This window comes from Batrachochytrium dendrobatidis (genome assembly GCF_000203795.2).
Source record: "Batrachochytrium dendrobatidis JAM81 unplaced genomic scaffold BATDEscaffold_1, whole genome shotgun sequence".
In the NCBI taxonomy this organism is placed as follows: domain Eukaryota; kingdom Fungi; phylum Chytridiomycota; class Chytridiomycetes; order Rhizophydiales; genus Batrachochytrium; species Batrachochytrium dendrobatidis.
The window spans coordinates 2,323,933-2,338,025 of NW_006281099.1; the positions used below are offsets into that span (position 1 = coordinate 2,323,933).

At 38.9% G+C, this 14,093-nt stretch overlaps 5 protein-coding genes across 5 annotated transcripts; 2 read left to right on the top strand and 3 right to left on the bottom strand.

Annotated features, from left to right (window-relative positions):
* Positions 1-311: 311 nt before the first annotated feature.
* BATDEDRAFT_85405 (uncharacterized protein) lies at positions 312-2,925 on the bottom strand (the record flags this gene model as incomplete). Its single annotated transcript, XM_006676286.1, has 7 exons — positions 312-908; positions 998-1,636; positions 1,712-1,836; positions 1,924-2,023; positions 2,095-2,235; positions 2,294-2,776; positions 2,875-2,925. The coding sequence occupies 7 exons, from the start codon at positions 2,923-2,925 to the stop codon at positions 312-314; spliced, it is 2,136 nt and encodes a 711-aa protein (XP_006676349.1).
* Positions 2,926-3,327: 402 nt separating this feature from the next.
* On the top strand, positions 3,328-8,001 carry BATDEDRAFT_21927 (uncharacterized protein; the record flags this gene model as incomplete). Its single annotated transcript, XM_006675356.1, has 17 exons — positions 3,328-3,975; positions 4,102-4,206; positions 4,308-4,436; positions 4,518-4,667; positions 4,749-4,906; positions 5,009-5,120; positions 5,201-5,279; positions 5,349-5,473; positions 5,564-5,854; positions 5,950-6,099; positions 6,181-6,268; positions 6,693-6,848; positions 6,922-7,052; positions 7,158-7,362; positions 7,429-7,532; positions 7,606-7,716; positions 7,816-8,001. The coding sequence occupies 17 exons, from the start codon at positions 3,328-3,330 to the stop codon at positions 7,999-8,001; spliced, it is 2,928 nt and encodes a 975-aa protein (XP_006675419.1).
* An 856-nt stretch (positions 8,002-8,857) lies between these two features.
* On the top strand, positions 8,858-10,064 carry BATDEDRAFT_8123 (uncharacterized protein; the record flags this gene model as incomplete). Its single annotated transcript, XM_006674909.1, has 5 exons — positions 8,858-9,077; positions 9,175-9,359; positions 9,477-9,567; positions 9,648-9,795; positions 9,887-10,064. Coding segments are annotated over 5 exons (822 nt in total), but the record flags the coding sequence as incomplete, so codon positions are not given.
* Positions 10,065-10,124: 60 nt separating this feature from the next.
* Positions 10,125-10,958, bottom strand: BATDEDRAFT_21929 (uncharacterized protein; the record flags this gene model as incomplete). The annotated part of the gene is made up of 5 exons (XM_006675357.1): positions 10,125-10,302; positions 10,393-10,477; positions 10,556-10,667; positions 10,769-10,854; positions 10,931-10,958. The coding sequence occupies 5 exons, from the start codon at positions 10,956-10,958 to the stop codon at positions 10,125-10,127; spliced, it is 489 nt and encodes a 162-aa protein (XP_006675420.1).
* A 464-nt stretch (positions 10,959-11,422) lies between these two features.
* Positions 11,423-13,860, bottom strand: BATDEDRAFT_21930 (sphinganine-1-phosphate aldolase DPL1; the record flags this gene model as incomplete). Its single annotated transcript, XM_006675358.1, has 7 exons — positions 11,423-11,780; positions 11,848-11,995; positions 12,100-12,548; positions 12,645-12,838; positions 12,930-13,232; positions 13,519-13,692; positions 13,831-13,860. The coding sequence occupies 7 exons, from the start codon at positions 13,858-13,860 to the stop codon at positions 11,423-11,425; spliced, it is 1,656 nt and encodes a 551-aa protein (XP_006675421.1).
* Between the last annotated feature and the right edge of the window lie 233 nt (positions 13,861-14,093).

Sequence of the window (14,093 nt, forward strand, 5' to 3'; positions counted from 1 at the left end):
CGGCTCGGGTTCGGTAGAAAGGTGATAAAATGTGACAACAGACTCTCCTCGACCACAAAGAATGAGAAGACCTGTGTCGTGATCATAAAAGGGAATCAGCATGCTAGGTGACGTGTCAAGTGGAGTGGAACAAACAGGCAGTGTCAGATTCTGACTATCGTATTGAATAATTTCTCGCTGGTTTGCTCTAAATTCCATCAACAACAATCAACCATGACAATCGGTCAAGTATGGATTGTTATCTTTAGTCAGTCTCAAATATACGTTTACAAGTACCGTTGGAATGCATATATTTGTTTTATCAAGCGTTATTACCTGGCATATCCCACGGAAACCAGTCGTCCAGTATCGCCAATCCATAAAATACGTGCAGCTTTGGTTCCTTGGTGCGATGGTCCACTTTGAAGCTCTAGTCCAGTGTGACTGTCATAAACACGAATGGTTTTATCACGCAAAATCGCTGCAATACAGTTTCCATCATAACTGAATGCCACACTAAGTGCTTGATCAGGAAGTGTCATGGTAGAAATAAGTTTCTTGGTGCAAATATTCCAAATCTTAATCAGTGGTGAGCCTTGTTCAGGTGAATAGGACATGATAATATCTAACGCCATTGGATGAAATTGTAAAAGAACAACTCGACCATTATGCGCAGGGAAAAAGTTGTTTTCTTGATAAAGATCATCAGTTAGTCCGTTAGCAGGCAAATCAAAAATACGGATACGTCCATCCTCACAGCCCGTAATCAATCGATGCACATTGAATGGATCCAGTCTAAAATCTAGCATTTCTGATCCATTTACAATGCATGGAATTTTAACTGGAAAACGACCTTTGGATTCAACGGGCCACACACCAACACGACCGCCAGGGCCAGAAATTGAAAATGCAATAAATTTTGAATTGATCTGGAATGATTTATAAACATATGCCATATTATGAGCAACACTAGGCAAGACTGGGCTTGAAGTTTAAAAGTACACGAGTAGTAGCATACCTGAAATGCATCTGTCTCATTAGGAAAATTGACACTCAGTCCTTTTAGGTCATCATAATCGGTATTGGATTTGCCAGTGATAAATCTGTAAGCAGAGTGTTTGGGTAGATTAACCTTGGCAGAATTTTTAATTGCTGTTGGTATAGTAGTAGAAGCTGAATCAGGTGTATTGATTTGCATCTGTATATCCGATATGGAGTTTTTAGTGGAGTCCAATAAAGGTTGTATTTGGTTTGGGAGTGTGGATAAAGAAGCAGTTGATTCAGTCGTAGTCACTGGAGCAAAACTTTGCCTTTTTGCTGGATCAAGTGAAACAATACGAGGAGTGGTATTGATGCCGGTCAGCCATTCAGTAACTGCCACTTGAGGAATATCCTCGCGAGTATCGGGAAAGATATCGGCGTGAAAGTCGGCATGGGTTTTACGCGGTACAACAGCAGATACAGGGATGATGTTGGAGCCATCAGATGCTACATTTAAAACTCGAGCAACTTCACATCCCATTATATCCAAACCGAGCTTGGGTACAAGACATGCACCAGAAAATGTGACACTTCCAACATAGGGATACACTCCAACATCGACGGGTGATTTTTCGTTTTCTGGCTTGAGTTCTAGCCACCAAACACTAGTGTCGCCCTATGTATAGAATAGGCAGTCATTTTCAGCTAAAGATAACATATAAATCTACTGTGATGGGTTAAATATCGATACCTTTCCAGAAAGAAACATCATTTTGGTGTCTGAATCATAAAGCGGAGTCAGAATGCCAGGAGATGTATCCAATTTGTTGGTAACAAGCGACTGAGTAAAATTCCTGAAATCCCAGATGGAATATTCTATTGTATTTCGTGTTAGATTTCAATTCAACCACCCAAAACAATTGATTGATACACAAAGTACAAAGACAACTATCCAAATCACACCTCGATCTCGTTTTGAATTGAAACCAGTTGAAAAGATCATATTCGATGCACCTGCCCAGACCACTCTGCTAGGTTTGATTCCATTATGAGAATTGACAGACTAGTAAAACAATCCAAGACTCATCGATTAGATTCAAATGCAATTTCCAAACTGAGATCAAATGCAGTTACTTTGATTGGAGTGGATCCGACACGAGGATCAAACACGCGCAGCATATTATCTTTTGAAATAGAAACCAGAAGCTGTCCATCTTCCTTCCTATGCAGAATTGAACGATCAAGAAGCATCCAAATAGAATCAGCATCATCTAACTGTACAAGTGCACAAGAGTATTTGATTTAATACCAACCAGCTGATTGTCTGGACTACTTCCGAACAGTCCAGAGTAATTGCCATAGTTTCATGGCTAACATCCCAAAGTTTGACTTGGGCTGCTGATGCTACCGACAGTAGATTGCAAGCAATCGGATGAAACATGACAGTTTCTATGTGTTTTAGTTCAGCTGGCAATGTTAGCGCAGGGAGATCTGGTAGCGCTAGTCCAGATGTATTGTTTAATTCTGATGCACTGCATGGAATATGCCATAGCTTGACTGCACCAGTCTCATCCCCTGTGCTGAGAACAAATCCATCACTCAAATTCCAAGGCGCCCAATCCAAGTCAGTAATTCGAGCCCCGTTTTGAAAACTAAGAACAGTATCGGAACGGCCTGCATTTGCCAGCAGATGAACACCTACAGCACCTCCCAAGTTACCTGAACGAAACGCAACAAGACTCTTTGTGGCCTTGATAGGACATGGCTCACTACCGGATACATGAATGGCAGTATTACTAGCAAATGAGTACCAGTTCTATATATGTTAGATGCACAAGGTTAGTAGGATGAACTAAATCTAATGACTAGAGCATTTTCATGCTGCATTATATTACATGTAATAATGAACAATACCTTTTTTCCAGTGGTTACTGTGCAGTTGCGATATTTTGATTTGTTGAACATTGGATGTGAATAAGAAGATGCAAACCTTGGATCCAATAGATGAGCTCTTGAATCTAATGAACTGGTTATTACAAACTATTTCAGCCAAACGAATATTTATAGTCGAGTTTCCGTGTCAAAGTTTGGATATTCGAGCAACAAGTTTGAGATGAATTGTCAAGTTATGCTCGAGTTTTAATCAACGACATTCTCAATAGTCGAGTATGTACAACTTGTATATCAATTATACTAAACATCCGATATCGTTCAGTTTGAACTCGAGGTTTTGTTTGGACGCGTTGAACGGTTTATCTTGAACTTTTGGTCTACAAGTTGATGCATTCTGCTAGATACAATTCCAACCATTAAGCTGTATACTCTGAACAGTAATATTTATTTTAATACACTTTTTGATTTATCAATATGAACGGAGTAAATTCTGCAGAAAGCAAGCAGGACGTTTCTTCTAAAAAGGCTGGGCTTGCATCTCGTGCTGCTAGCAAGGCCACGCTGGCCCAGTCAAGAACAAGCCTAAAGAATGCAACACAAAAAAGAAACTCATCCAAAGCAAATGTAGCTAGCACTACTCAGCTAAAGCATGATTCTCGTACTGGGTCAAAAGCTCTCTTCACCGTACAAGTCGAGCCATCAGATGCTACACCCCAACAGCAACCACAAGAGTCATCAGCAAAACAGTCCAGAGCCGTATCACATGTGAATATAATGGGGTCTTCTGGAGGACTACTTGATATGCCCTCATCTATTAATGGAAAAAGTCGCAAGCAGAGCAGCATAAATATTGCCGTGTCATCTAGTTTGGCTCAAACACTTGCGTCGAATAATTCAGCTTCTGTCGTGTCGGCCAACTCGGTATATAATTCAGATACATTGATTGAAGGAACGATGCCGCTGTTTCTCACTGGAACCACTCAGGATATTTTCAAGATCAAAATTGGAGAGAATGTGAATATAAACACCATGTTTAAAGTTATTCCCAAATCGGATCTCATAAGCGATATTCAGACACGGCTGGCAATTTCTGATTTCTACCCTGCCAAACAAATAATCAACGTAAGACATTTGTATAGTGTAATACAGTTTTCCAGTGTTGGTGAACAGTCTATATGATTTTGCTTACAATATCCATGATTTGTTTACCAATTGTCTGATTGCAATACAAATATAACTATTTTCTAGCAATTTCCACACGAAGAACTACTTGTTCATTATGATCCAGAATTCAAGTACGGCCAAAACTTTTTTATATGTACAACCATTGAAGCCATGAATGCAATTTTGAATGTAAGAATTGGATTTTGTGACACTTGTGATACTTTGTGGCATTTTCATCAAATCTATATACTCGTTGATTTTTACCGTTTTTATTGATATAATATGTTTAGCCAATCGTAAATGTCGACATGCCAGACAATTTTGAAGCTCAAAACATTATAGAGACTGTGCGCGAATGGAAGTCGCTGGGAAGTGACAAAGAAATCGAAATGGAACGAGTTTTCAACACTAGGGAATTGGTAAAAAAATTATTTGATGTACATTGTAAATCCGGATGTTTACCGAATATAAGCTGATTATGATTTGCTTCATTTAACTAGGTTTTAGTCAAAGTTTCACGCAAACAGAGTGAATACAAGAACTTGTGCAAATTTGGGGATCGGGATGCTCACGATGGGTTTCTAGAGTGTCGTCCATATAGAGACGCCAACTATGACCTTACCCGCGCAGAGATGCAAGTTGCGGTTCAGGTATGTCTAGTTTGCATACATTTTTAGATACGATTTGCTATTGCAATGGTTGAAATCAACCTCACAGCTTACATTTAACAGGCCGTTCCAGACCTAGTTAGTAAGCACATTCAAACTACATGGTTTCGCTCAGTTAATTTTGCGTGTCAATACGAGCCTGTTGTTATGGAAAATGATCATCGTGAAAGGATCCTTCAATCAGTTGAAATGGACAACTTTCTCCGTAATGTTGCAGTGAGGTAAGCCATTTTTTATCAATGTGTTGTATCATATGCCTATTGAATACACAGTAGAGTGTTTATTTTACATTTGTTTAACATTTCATCATTTGCTGTGAGTAGATTTGAGCATGCACTTCAACAAAACAGCATTGTCAATATTTTTGAAAATAATTATAGCTGTCTTGGAGAAGAGGATATGACTCTAGATCAAGGCATTCACACCGTTTTACAAGTAAATATTTACTACTTTTGAGGTTTACTATTTGTATACAAAGTCTAATCATTTTAAGTATATATTAACACCACGCTTAGGAATACCAATCATTTACGGATCTTGTAAACAGCAAAGATCGCTGCATTTCTTGTATCGACTGGCATCCTCAGCAAAAAGGTAAGACTACAAGTTTTTAAATCAAAATTATATTAATTGTGGCTGATGGTATTATTTATTTGAAAACAGGTGTGCTAGCCATCTCATGCACGCAACGTATGTCGTATGAAGAAAAGATTGAACGTGGCTCAAGTGTTAAATCAAAGCAGTCACTTATTATTATTTGGAGCTTTCACGATCCAATTCACCCACAGGTAAATACTATACTTGTTATATATAATATTATTTGTTCGAGGCATTTGTCATTGTATTGAGATGTTTGTACATACTATGGTTTACTATAGCTTATTCTTGAAGCACCCGAAGATGTACACGCCTTTCGCTTTAATCCGGTCGATCCCAATATAGTTGTAGCCGGATGCACAAGCGGACAGATAGTTCTTTGGGATGTGAGCGAGTACCAAGATAAGTTGAAATCAACCAGGAAAGCAGAAAACGACAGCATTGGCATCAGCGACGAAGGAAAGGATAAGCATGTTGAAACACCGGTTGTAAAATACAGTGTCGTGTCTTCAATCGAAGCAAGTCATCGTGCCTGTGTCACTGATATACATTGGTTATCTACTCATTTTGAAGTGTGTAATACGTTGAATATTTATAGATTAGTGTTTACTATTTATTTTTGATACATCACTGTTGACGTAGCTTTCAATTTTATATCCACAAATAGCTGTCTTCAAATGGCGAGATGGTTGAGCACGGCGAATATGGTCACAAGCAGATTGTCACATCTTCTCTTGACGGAACCATTGCATTCTGGGATTTGAGATACAAAAAAGATTGGAAATCATTAGATTTGGCATGGCGACCATTTTTAAGAGTAGGATATTCATTTGTTGACGTATCGTGCTTTGGTTTTATTACACAATGCTAAGCTGATTTAAAAATTAACTGAAATCAGGTTTCGCTCAGTTCCCTTGATAGCACATTTGACTATAGTCTTACAAGAGTTAGCATTTGCACAACAGTTGTTGATAAGCCAAAATCAGGTAAGCCCAGAATTGCAATAGTAGAAATTCAATTATAGTCACATTCATGTAAAATGGAACATTATCTTGCAGTTATTGCCTTGATTTTTCTTTAGAATATGATGACACAATCAAACTATCACTTTTTTGTATAACCATACATTGTACAATCACCGCATTTGAAACTATACTCATGTGCTACAATCCGGATATTGGATTTGACTGTTTTTAATTAAATTCTGTGCAACCTCCTTTGCCATATCCTGAATCACACACGATTATGTTCTAGTTCAAGAAACCAATGTTTGGGTTTTTAGGGGAAAACTGACAATCATTCATGAAATCAACTGTTTACTATGTATCCTGACACCCTCATGTTTCATTTTACGCGAATACCGTGGTGAATAGTAGATTTAACGTTTTCCTTAATTTGCATTGTAATCAGGTGATGTTTCTTCTCATGACACTCCGCCTAGTGCTGGAAAAGAAAAAGAAAAGGCAGCATCACAAAAACTATGGACATCAAAGTTCTATTGTGTGACCGAGGAAGGTGATGTGATTTATTCGGATTGGATTGCAGAGAAAGCTACGGAAGAAAAGGGTAAGCTCAAAAACAGTTGTGCAGCGATTAGCTTGTTTTACGGTATACTGATTTCGTTGAGTTGTAAAAACAGTTTCTCGTGTCGAGTTTGCTTTTAGCTCTCATTTTGGACCAGCAAGTGATTTGCAAAGATCACCGTTTTGCCCGGATATTTTATTAAGTGTTGGTGGTTGGTCGTTCAGTCTTTGGAAGGAAAAGCTGACGGTATGTGATTTGTTTTATTATCGACCCATATGACACCATTGTTGGTCTCGTCAATATTATTGCCATTTGAGCTCATTAATTGATCTTTATTCAACTTATAAATAGCTTGGGCCGATTCTAGCCAGTGCACCAGCATCAACATATCTGATCTCAGGCTGTTGGAGTCCAACGCGACCTGGTGTATTCTATATTGGTCGTGCAGATGGTGTTTTGGAGGTTTGGGATTTGCTAGATACATCGCATGCACCATCCATGATACAGACTGTTACATCCACTGCGATATCATATATGCAAATTTACCAATATGGAGGTATGTCCTTTAATTCATCGAATTTAGCATGATGTATTTGCTGACTGATGTTTTAATGTCCACAAGGTCGATCTGGAAATGGCCAGCAATATCTTGCAGTTGGGGATGATGCTGGCACATTGCACATTCTTGAAATTTCCAAGAATTTGCAGCGTCCATCAAAGAATGAAGTAAGTAACCAAGTTTATAAACTACCACATTGGTCAAAAGCCTGTCAACTTACTCGATCTTTTCGGTGAATAGAAATCCGTGACTGTGGCATTTTTTGAAAAAGAAGCTCGACGAGTATTGTACACTCATGGAAGGAAGCAGATACGAATTAAGGAGCGTGCAAGCTTTGAAAGCAATGCATTGGTAAGATTTAACTTTATGCTGCTGATCTTCAGGTTGTCAGTGTTCAGTTTTGGAACGTCGCTAATTGTTTTATTTAATTACTAACCGAATTGCATGTAGCTTACTAAAAACATTGCTGCAGCAGTCCAACCAAAGCAGGAGTCGTGGAATGCTCCTGCTGCAGAGCCCGGTACAGCTGTGTTGGATGATGAGGATGAAAAGGCAGAAAAAGAGTATTTGAAGCTGGAGCATGATTTTCTTGAAGCTGAAGGTTTGTTGCCATCATCCTTTGAAGAAGTATCGTAGTAGTGATATAAAATAAATCGAGTTACTACAAAAACCATGAATGCGAGTTCAGATTAGACATTGTAGTTTGCAGATGGAAAGCCAAACGATTCCGATAGATGAAAACATGAATCCAATATTTAGAGCAAATCTGGTCCAATATTGGACTCTTATGCGGATGGTATCAAACTGTAATGGTTTATTCTTGCATCTTTGATCCAATTCTTTACTAAAATTCGGCCTGATGCTTAAAGCAACACCCAAGGCAGGATGGAATTCCAGTACAAAGTTGCCTTGCAGTAAACCTGCAAAGTCTGCAACCAGTTCATTGTCTGCACGTCCTCCTTCAGTATCGCCTGTATCTAGTTCACCTCACTCTACCCACCAGCCCATTATTTCACCTGCTGGCTCTACAGCAAAGCATGCTCAAGGCACAATTCATCCAGGGTTAGTCAATACTACTCAACGCGCATCAACTGCAAACACACGGCGACCAACCAGCACTATCAAGCCACGAACCTCTACCACTATCAGAGCTTTTGGAGAAGTGTCTAGTGTGAAATCCACTCATCCATCTACTGGGTCTGGGGTATCTGCTGGCTATCATTCTCCTTATGGACACGTTAAACCCAAGTCCAAATCTAGCCATCAAGATATGGTAGTCAAGGAGTATCAAAAGATATTGGAAACCAAAAACACCAGCGATCGTGAAATGCGAGAGTCGCTTAAACTGCTTCGGAATTTGATTCTTATCGAGGGAATTCCAAACACTCCAAGGGTATGTTTGGGTTAGATATTGCTTAGTGTGGTATCAAAATGGACAGTGTAATTCTGATCTACATTTCTGCTGAAACACTGTTAGGGGAATAATGTACATGGATGTGATTTAAGAGGACGGGTGTGGAAAGCGCTTATGGGAATATATCGCATTTCAGCTTTGGAATATACAACGCTCGTCCAACGCGGCTCATGCAGTGTTGCAGAAAAGATCCAAAACGATACATTTAGAACTTTAATGACTGACAAGAGTTTTCAAAGCAGGGTTTCAAACGATATGCTTACTCGTATTCTTAGTGCATTTGTATGGAAGGCTCAAGGTGAAATTTGCTTTGTTCAATAGTAGTCGCCTTAGAGTCAGCGCAGTCACCTTGTTTGAAATTTACCATTTTTAACAACCCTATATTCATGAATCAGATCAACCACCATCTAGATTAATTAATATGCGATTTTCATATGTTCAAGGCATGAATGTATTGGCTGCACCTTTTTTATATGTGCTCCCAGAGCTGGACGCATTTTATGCATTCAATACATTTATACATAACTCGTGTCCATTATATGTCCAGCCTGCACTTGAAGGTGTTCATTGTGGAATCAAGGTAATTCACAATTTTATTTTATAATAGGTTTGGTGTATCTATATTGACTGCTTGAGTGTAAAAGTACCGTTGATTTATTAGTATTAATTTGATTTCAAATGGTGACATACATACTAGTTACTTGATCGCTGTTTAGAAGAGATTGATTCAGAGTTGTATGACTATCTCAAAAGCAAGCAGCTTACCGCAGCTGTTTATGCATTTCCATGTAGGCTTTCAAATATGTGTGATGTGTACTTGAGATATAAATTACAGACCTGGCTGTGTCTTACCTGTAATTCAATATAGCCATCATGACGTTTTCAGCCTGCACACCGCCGCTTGATCAAGTACTGCATCTGTGGGATTTTTTCCTGGCATATGGAGTTCATCTTAACATTATATGTACTGTATCTCAGGTGATCCATATTAAACGAGATCTGATGGCAAGTCTCAGGTAAAAGCAATATTAGAGTTGGATCATTCATGTAAATGAGAAATATATTGATTTAAGATTTCCAGCTAATTTAAACTATTCCATTGATTAGTCCCATGAAACTTTTGCGATCTTTCCCAGAACTTAATGCACAGAGTATTATTGCTACAGCCAAAACCCTAATTCCACTGATCCCAGAAGATCTTTATGATATGCTTGTGCGTCACACGTTCGACCCGATCGTGTGCGAGATGCTGTTGCAAGAAAACGAGGATATAGCTATTGCCTGATTGAGTTTTTAATTTACTATTCTTTCAAATAAACAAATAGTCGGTTTATTCAAATATGCATTAGGTGATTTTTGAAGCCAGTCCCGCAGATATTTTTTTAGCAGAATCTATTGAGATTTGATCATGGCTGTTGGTTTCTGTCCAGAACCTTGACTGTCTATAAGGCTGCTGTTCCGCCACAACGCGATCTGGGTTTACAAGAGACTTGTGTTTGTATGCTAGCCCATAAAGCAAAGGTCTACAAATAATTGATGTGAGGCTCAACCAGCTGACAAATTCCAGCAGCTATATTTTTGAAATTGGCTCAAATCATCAAGATTAAGCCTACATGTTTTCTGGATATAGTCTTGGATGAATGCTCAATTCTTGAGAAATGTGCTCTCTAGTTGGGATGTCTTTAGATAGTCTGGATTCTATTGAAATCAAATATACGGTCAAAAGGATTAAACAATCCAACTGACATGCTTTTTCGCAAACATATTCAAGTTTACCAGTAGTAAACACCGATAGAGAATGTCCATAACCATTATACTGCAGATATTCTCGAACAAGCTCGTTCATCACGGCCGTTTCTTTTGGCACTGCAATCGGAGAGAATTCTTCCTAGTAGTTGACAAACATAAGCCAGATTAAGAGTTTCAGTAGAGTGACAGACCAGCGATATATGCAGTGCTGATTTAGCCATGGTACTGTTAATAGTATACCTCATCTAATGCCTTGAACAGCTCTGCTCGCATGGCCGCTTCTAATTTAGCAGTAACACCTCGAGCTCGCAGATTCTGCTTGAGAGCTATAAACATAATATAGATGAGCCGACAGTAAATAACACTTTTTATTGAATATAGACTCATACTATGAGTACAAACCATCTTTTAGGTCATCATATGCCGACATGGTTGATTTTTAGGTTTGAATCAAGTTTAAAAACTGAATGTTTAAAAATAGCTTGAAATACGAGCCAGTCACACAATGTTTACTTGAAATGTTTGGAGGAAAGGAAAGTTGGAGGTCAAGGATGTGAACATTCACTCTGTATTTTTGTACATGAATGAGCACGGAGATCAATGAATTAAAGTTTATAAAACAATGTCCAGTAAAACTGTTTATCATATATTTCGACTTATTTAGTATTTCATTTTACGTGAATACGGCTGTAAACAATGTACATAAACTATACTTTTGAACTGAAATGATTCTCATTTGGCATAGCCATATATTGTATGATCGACAAGTTTGGTAATAGAAACCATAGTAAAAAGCATTTCATTTCAAGGTTTTGGAGTGAATCATTTGCAAAACAATATGCTAGTTTAGCAACACAACTGGGCGACGTGGTAGCGCCAAGAAACTCGACAAGACTATATCATTGTGAGTCCGTCAAGAAACCCTTGGGCTACTTCAGCAATGATCGAACGATCGTCCACAGTGGCAGCGGTACCATAAATAGCAGCCAAGTCTCCATTTCCAGCTGTCGGGTCTTTTTGAAGAATCTCAACAGCCTCAGCAACGTCAGCAATCAAGTGATCTACAATAGGAACGGTGAGTATGGTACATGCAATATGGACAGACGCAGGAAATTGAAGCACATTCAAGTGCCATCCTTTGCGAGAAACCAAATCTGCAACCGCATATGTTTTTATTGGATGTATAGCCTCAAATGCTACAACTGTAAGCAGTGGGTCGCCCATGATCCGAATTCCTGGAATAGCAGCGAGTCTAAATTAAAAGTCGGGATGAGTATAATATCAATAATATCCAAGCAAGATTTAAAAATGTAATATACCCTGCACGAATTCTGCGAGCTGCACCAATAATATCTTTTGTAGTCTGCACATAACCGTCTATACCAAATTTAAGCATAGCTGTCCAGCACCCAGCAATCAACGCGCCTGGACGAGAACCAGCAACAGACGGGGATCCATAAACACCTCCTTTGACATTCAATAATATATTCAATGGGTTAGAAAGTAAAACTCCAAGTTCCACTCAATGTGTCTGTATCACAAGGAAAATAGAATCAATTTGGAAAACACACCTGGCCACATTGTTTGAACAAAATACTGGTATTTGCGAATGTCCTTGGATTTATAAAGAATCACGGATGATCCTTTTGGAGCAAAGCCATATTTATGGGGATCTACTGAAATGGAGGTAACTCCATCAACACGAAAGTCGGTTTTGTAAGGAAGTGGAAACCCAGCCATTTCAGCAAATGGAACAATGAAACCACCAAGGCATGAGTCGACGTGCATGCCAATCTTGTGCTTTTTGGCAAGCGCGGCAAGTGCAGGAATATCGTCGGCAATTCCGTGCGAAAATCCAGGAGTAGATCCTGCAATCAAAATGGTGTTTCTGTTGATTGCACGAGCAACTTTGCCAACATCCACCTTGCCTGATTTGGGGTCGACAGCAATGTGTATAATAGTAACCCCAAAATAATTTGCACCTTTATCAAAAGCAGCATGCACTGTAATAGGAACCACCCTATCGAGGACAAATATGAGTTGTCAAAAAGTTGAAAGTACCACTTTAGTTGGTGCATATGCCAAATGAAAATGGATTGCGAATTAAAACACTTACATCTCAGGTTCAGTGATACCGCGCAACTCCTTGGCCATATCACGGTAAGCCTTGATTGCCATTAAAATGCTCTCTGTTCCACCAGAAGTAACAGAACCGCAAACGCCTGCCGAGCCATTATACATGGCAGCAACCATGGAAACAATCTCGGCCTCCATTTGACGAACACCAGGAAAGACTTCTGGGTGGAGTGGCTTAGAATCAGTATAAAGTACATATTGGCAGTTGTACAAAATAATTAGCATAAAAAATCAAATGATATTGGCATTTTAAACTAATACATACATTTGAAATGCTAAACATGCCATAAGCTTCAGTCAAGATTGAGCAAAGATCTTCTCCGCCATGATATATAGTCCCCGAAACACGACCACCTTCCCAATCTACATCTCCCATATTTTTATATCTAGAAAGCTCTACACGCAGCTCTCGCTCGCTCAATCCTTTGTCTGGTAGTCTCAGATATATTTTGTCGCCAGGAGCGTGGTGCACCATTTTTTTGTGAATAGACTTTACAGTCTTGTCGATCTGCTGTTGCACCAATGCATTTGCAGACGAGCTACTTGAGCGAACAATACTAATGATTGACTGTGTCACCAAAGTAAAAACATTTGATTGATTACAAGATGTACATGTTAATAATACTGGGTATAGAAACCTCTATTAAACAATGAAAATGACTGGACTCGAGTATAAAAATATTGACTGGCACATCAGCTCAATACAAACTTGATCATGCAGTTATACAAAAGAATGTTTCCTGAGCAGTATCTATATCATGCTATCACGTCCATAGAGCTCAAGCAAATGTGTAACAGATGAATAAAATACACATGATATACATATGTTTAAAGTTATTTGAAACTATACTGACCTGGATAACTAGACGACGATAATGCATTCCAGTAGCAACCAATCCCTTTGCACGCAGCTGACGCATAACAGCTTTCAGCAAGCGATACACAGTGACCAAAAGTAAAATATTCTTGACAACTTCCATTGCTGGCTTGCGCAGAAACTGAGTCACAAGCTGCTGGATATGCCAGACCTGAGAGTTTGACATTTTTGTATTTATAAAAATGATAGATCAGCAGTTTGGTATTGTCAAGGGTCAAGATAAACTCGATTTATTTGGACTGGATTTGAATCTGGCAACACCCACGTGTTTATAGTCATGCTGACTTACTTGGCAAGCAATGATTCTGCTATAATGCATTATGACTTGAATCCAGCAAGTGTGCTGCCATATATTTTAATTAAATCCACTGCAACACTCATTTTCTGGAGAATCAACTATAATCAAAGATATCTGCACGATGACTGTGCAGCTAGCGGATGTTTGCTGTTCTTGGTATTGATCTTGATCTGACGCGAGTTCAGCATTTCATTTATAGTCTGTCAATCTAAACCAATTGTGTAATGTTACAGACGGAAGGCTCGTTTCCAAAA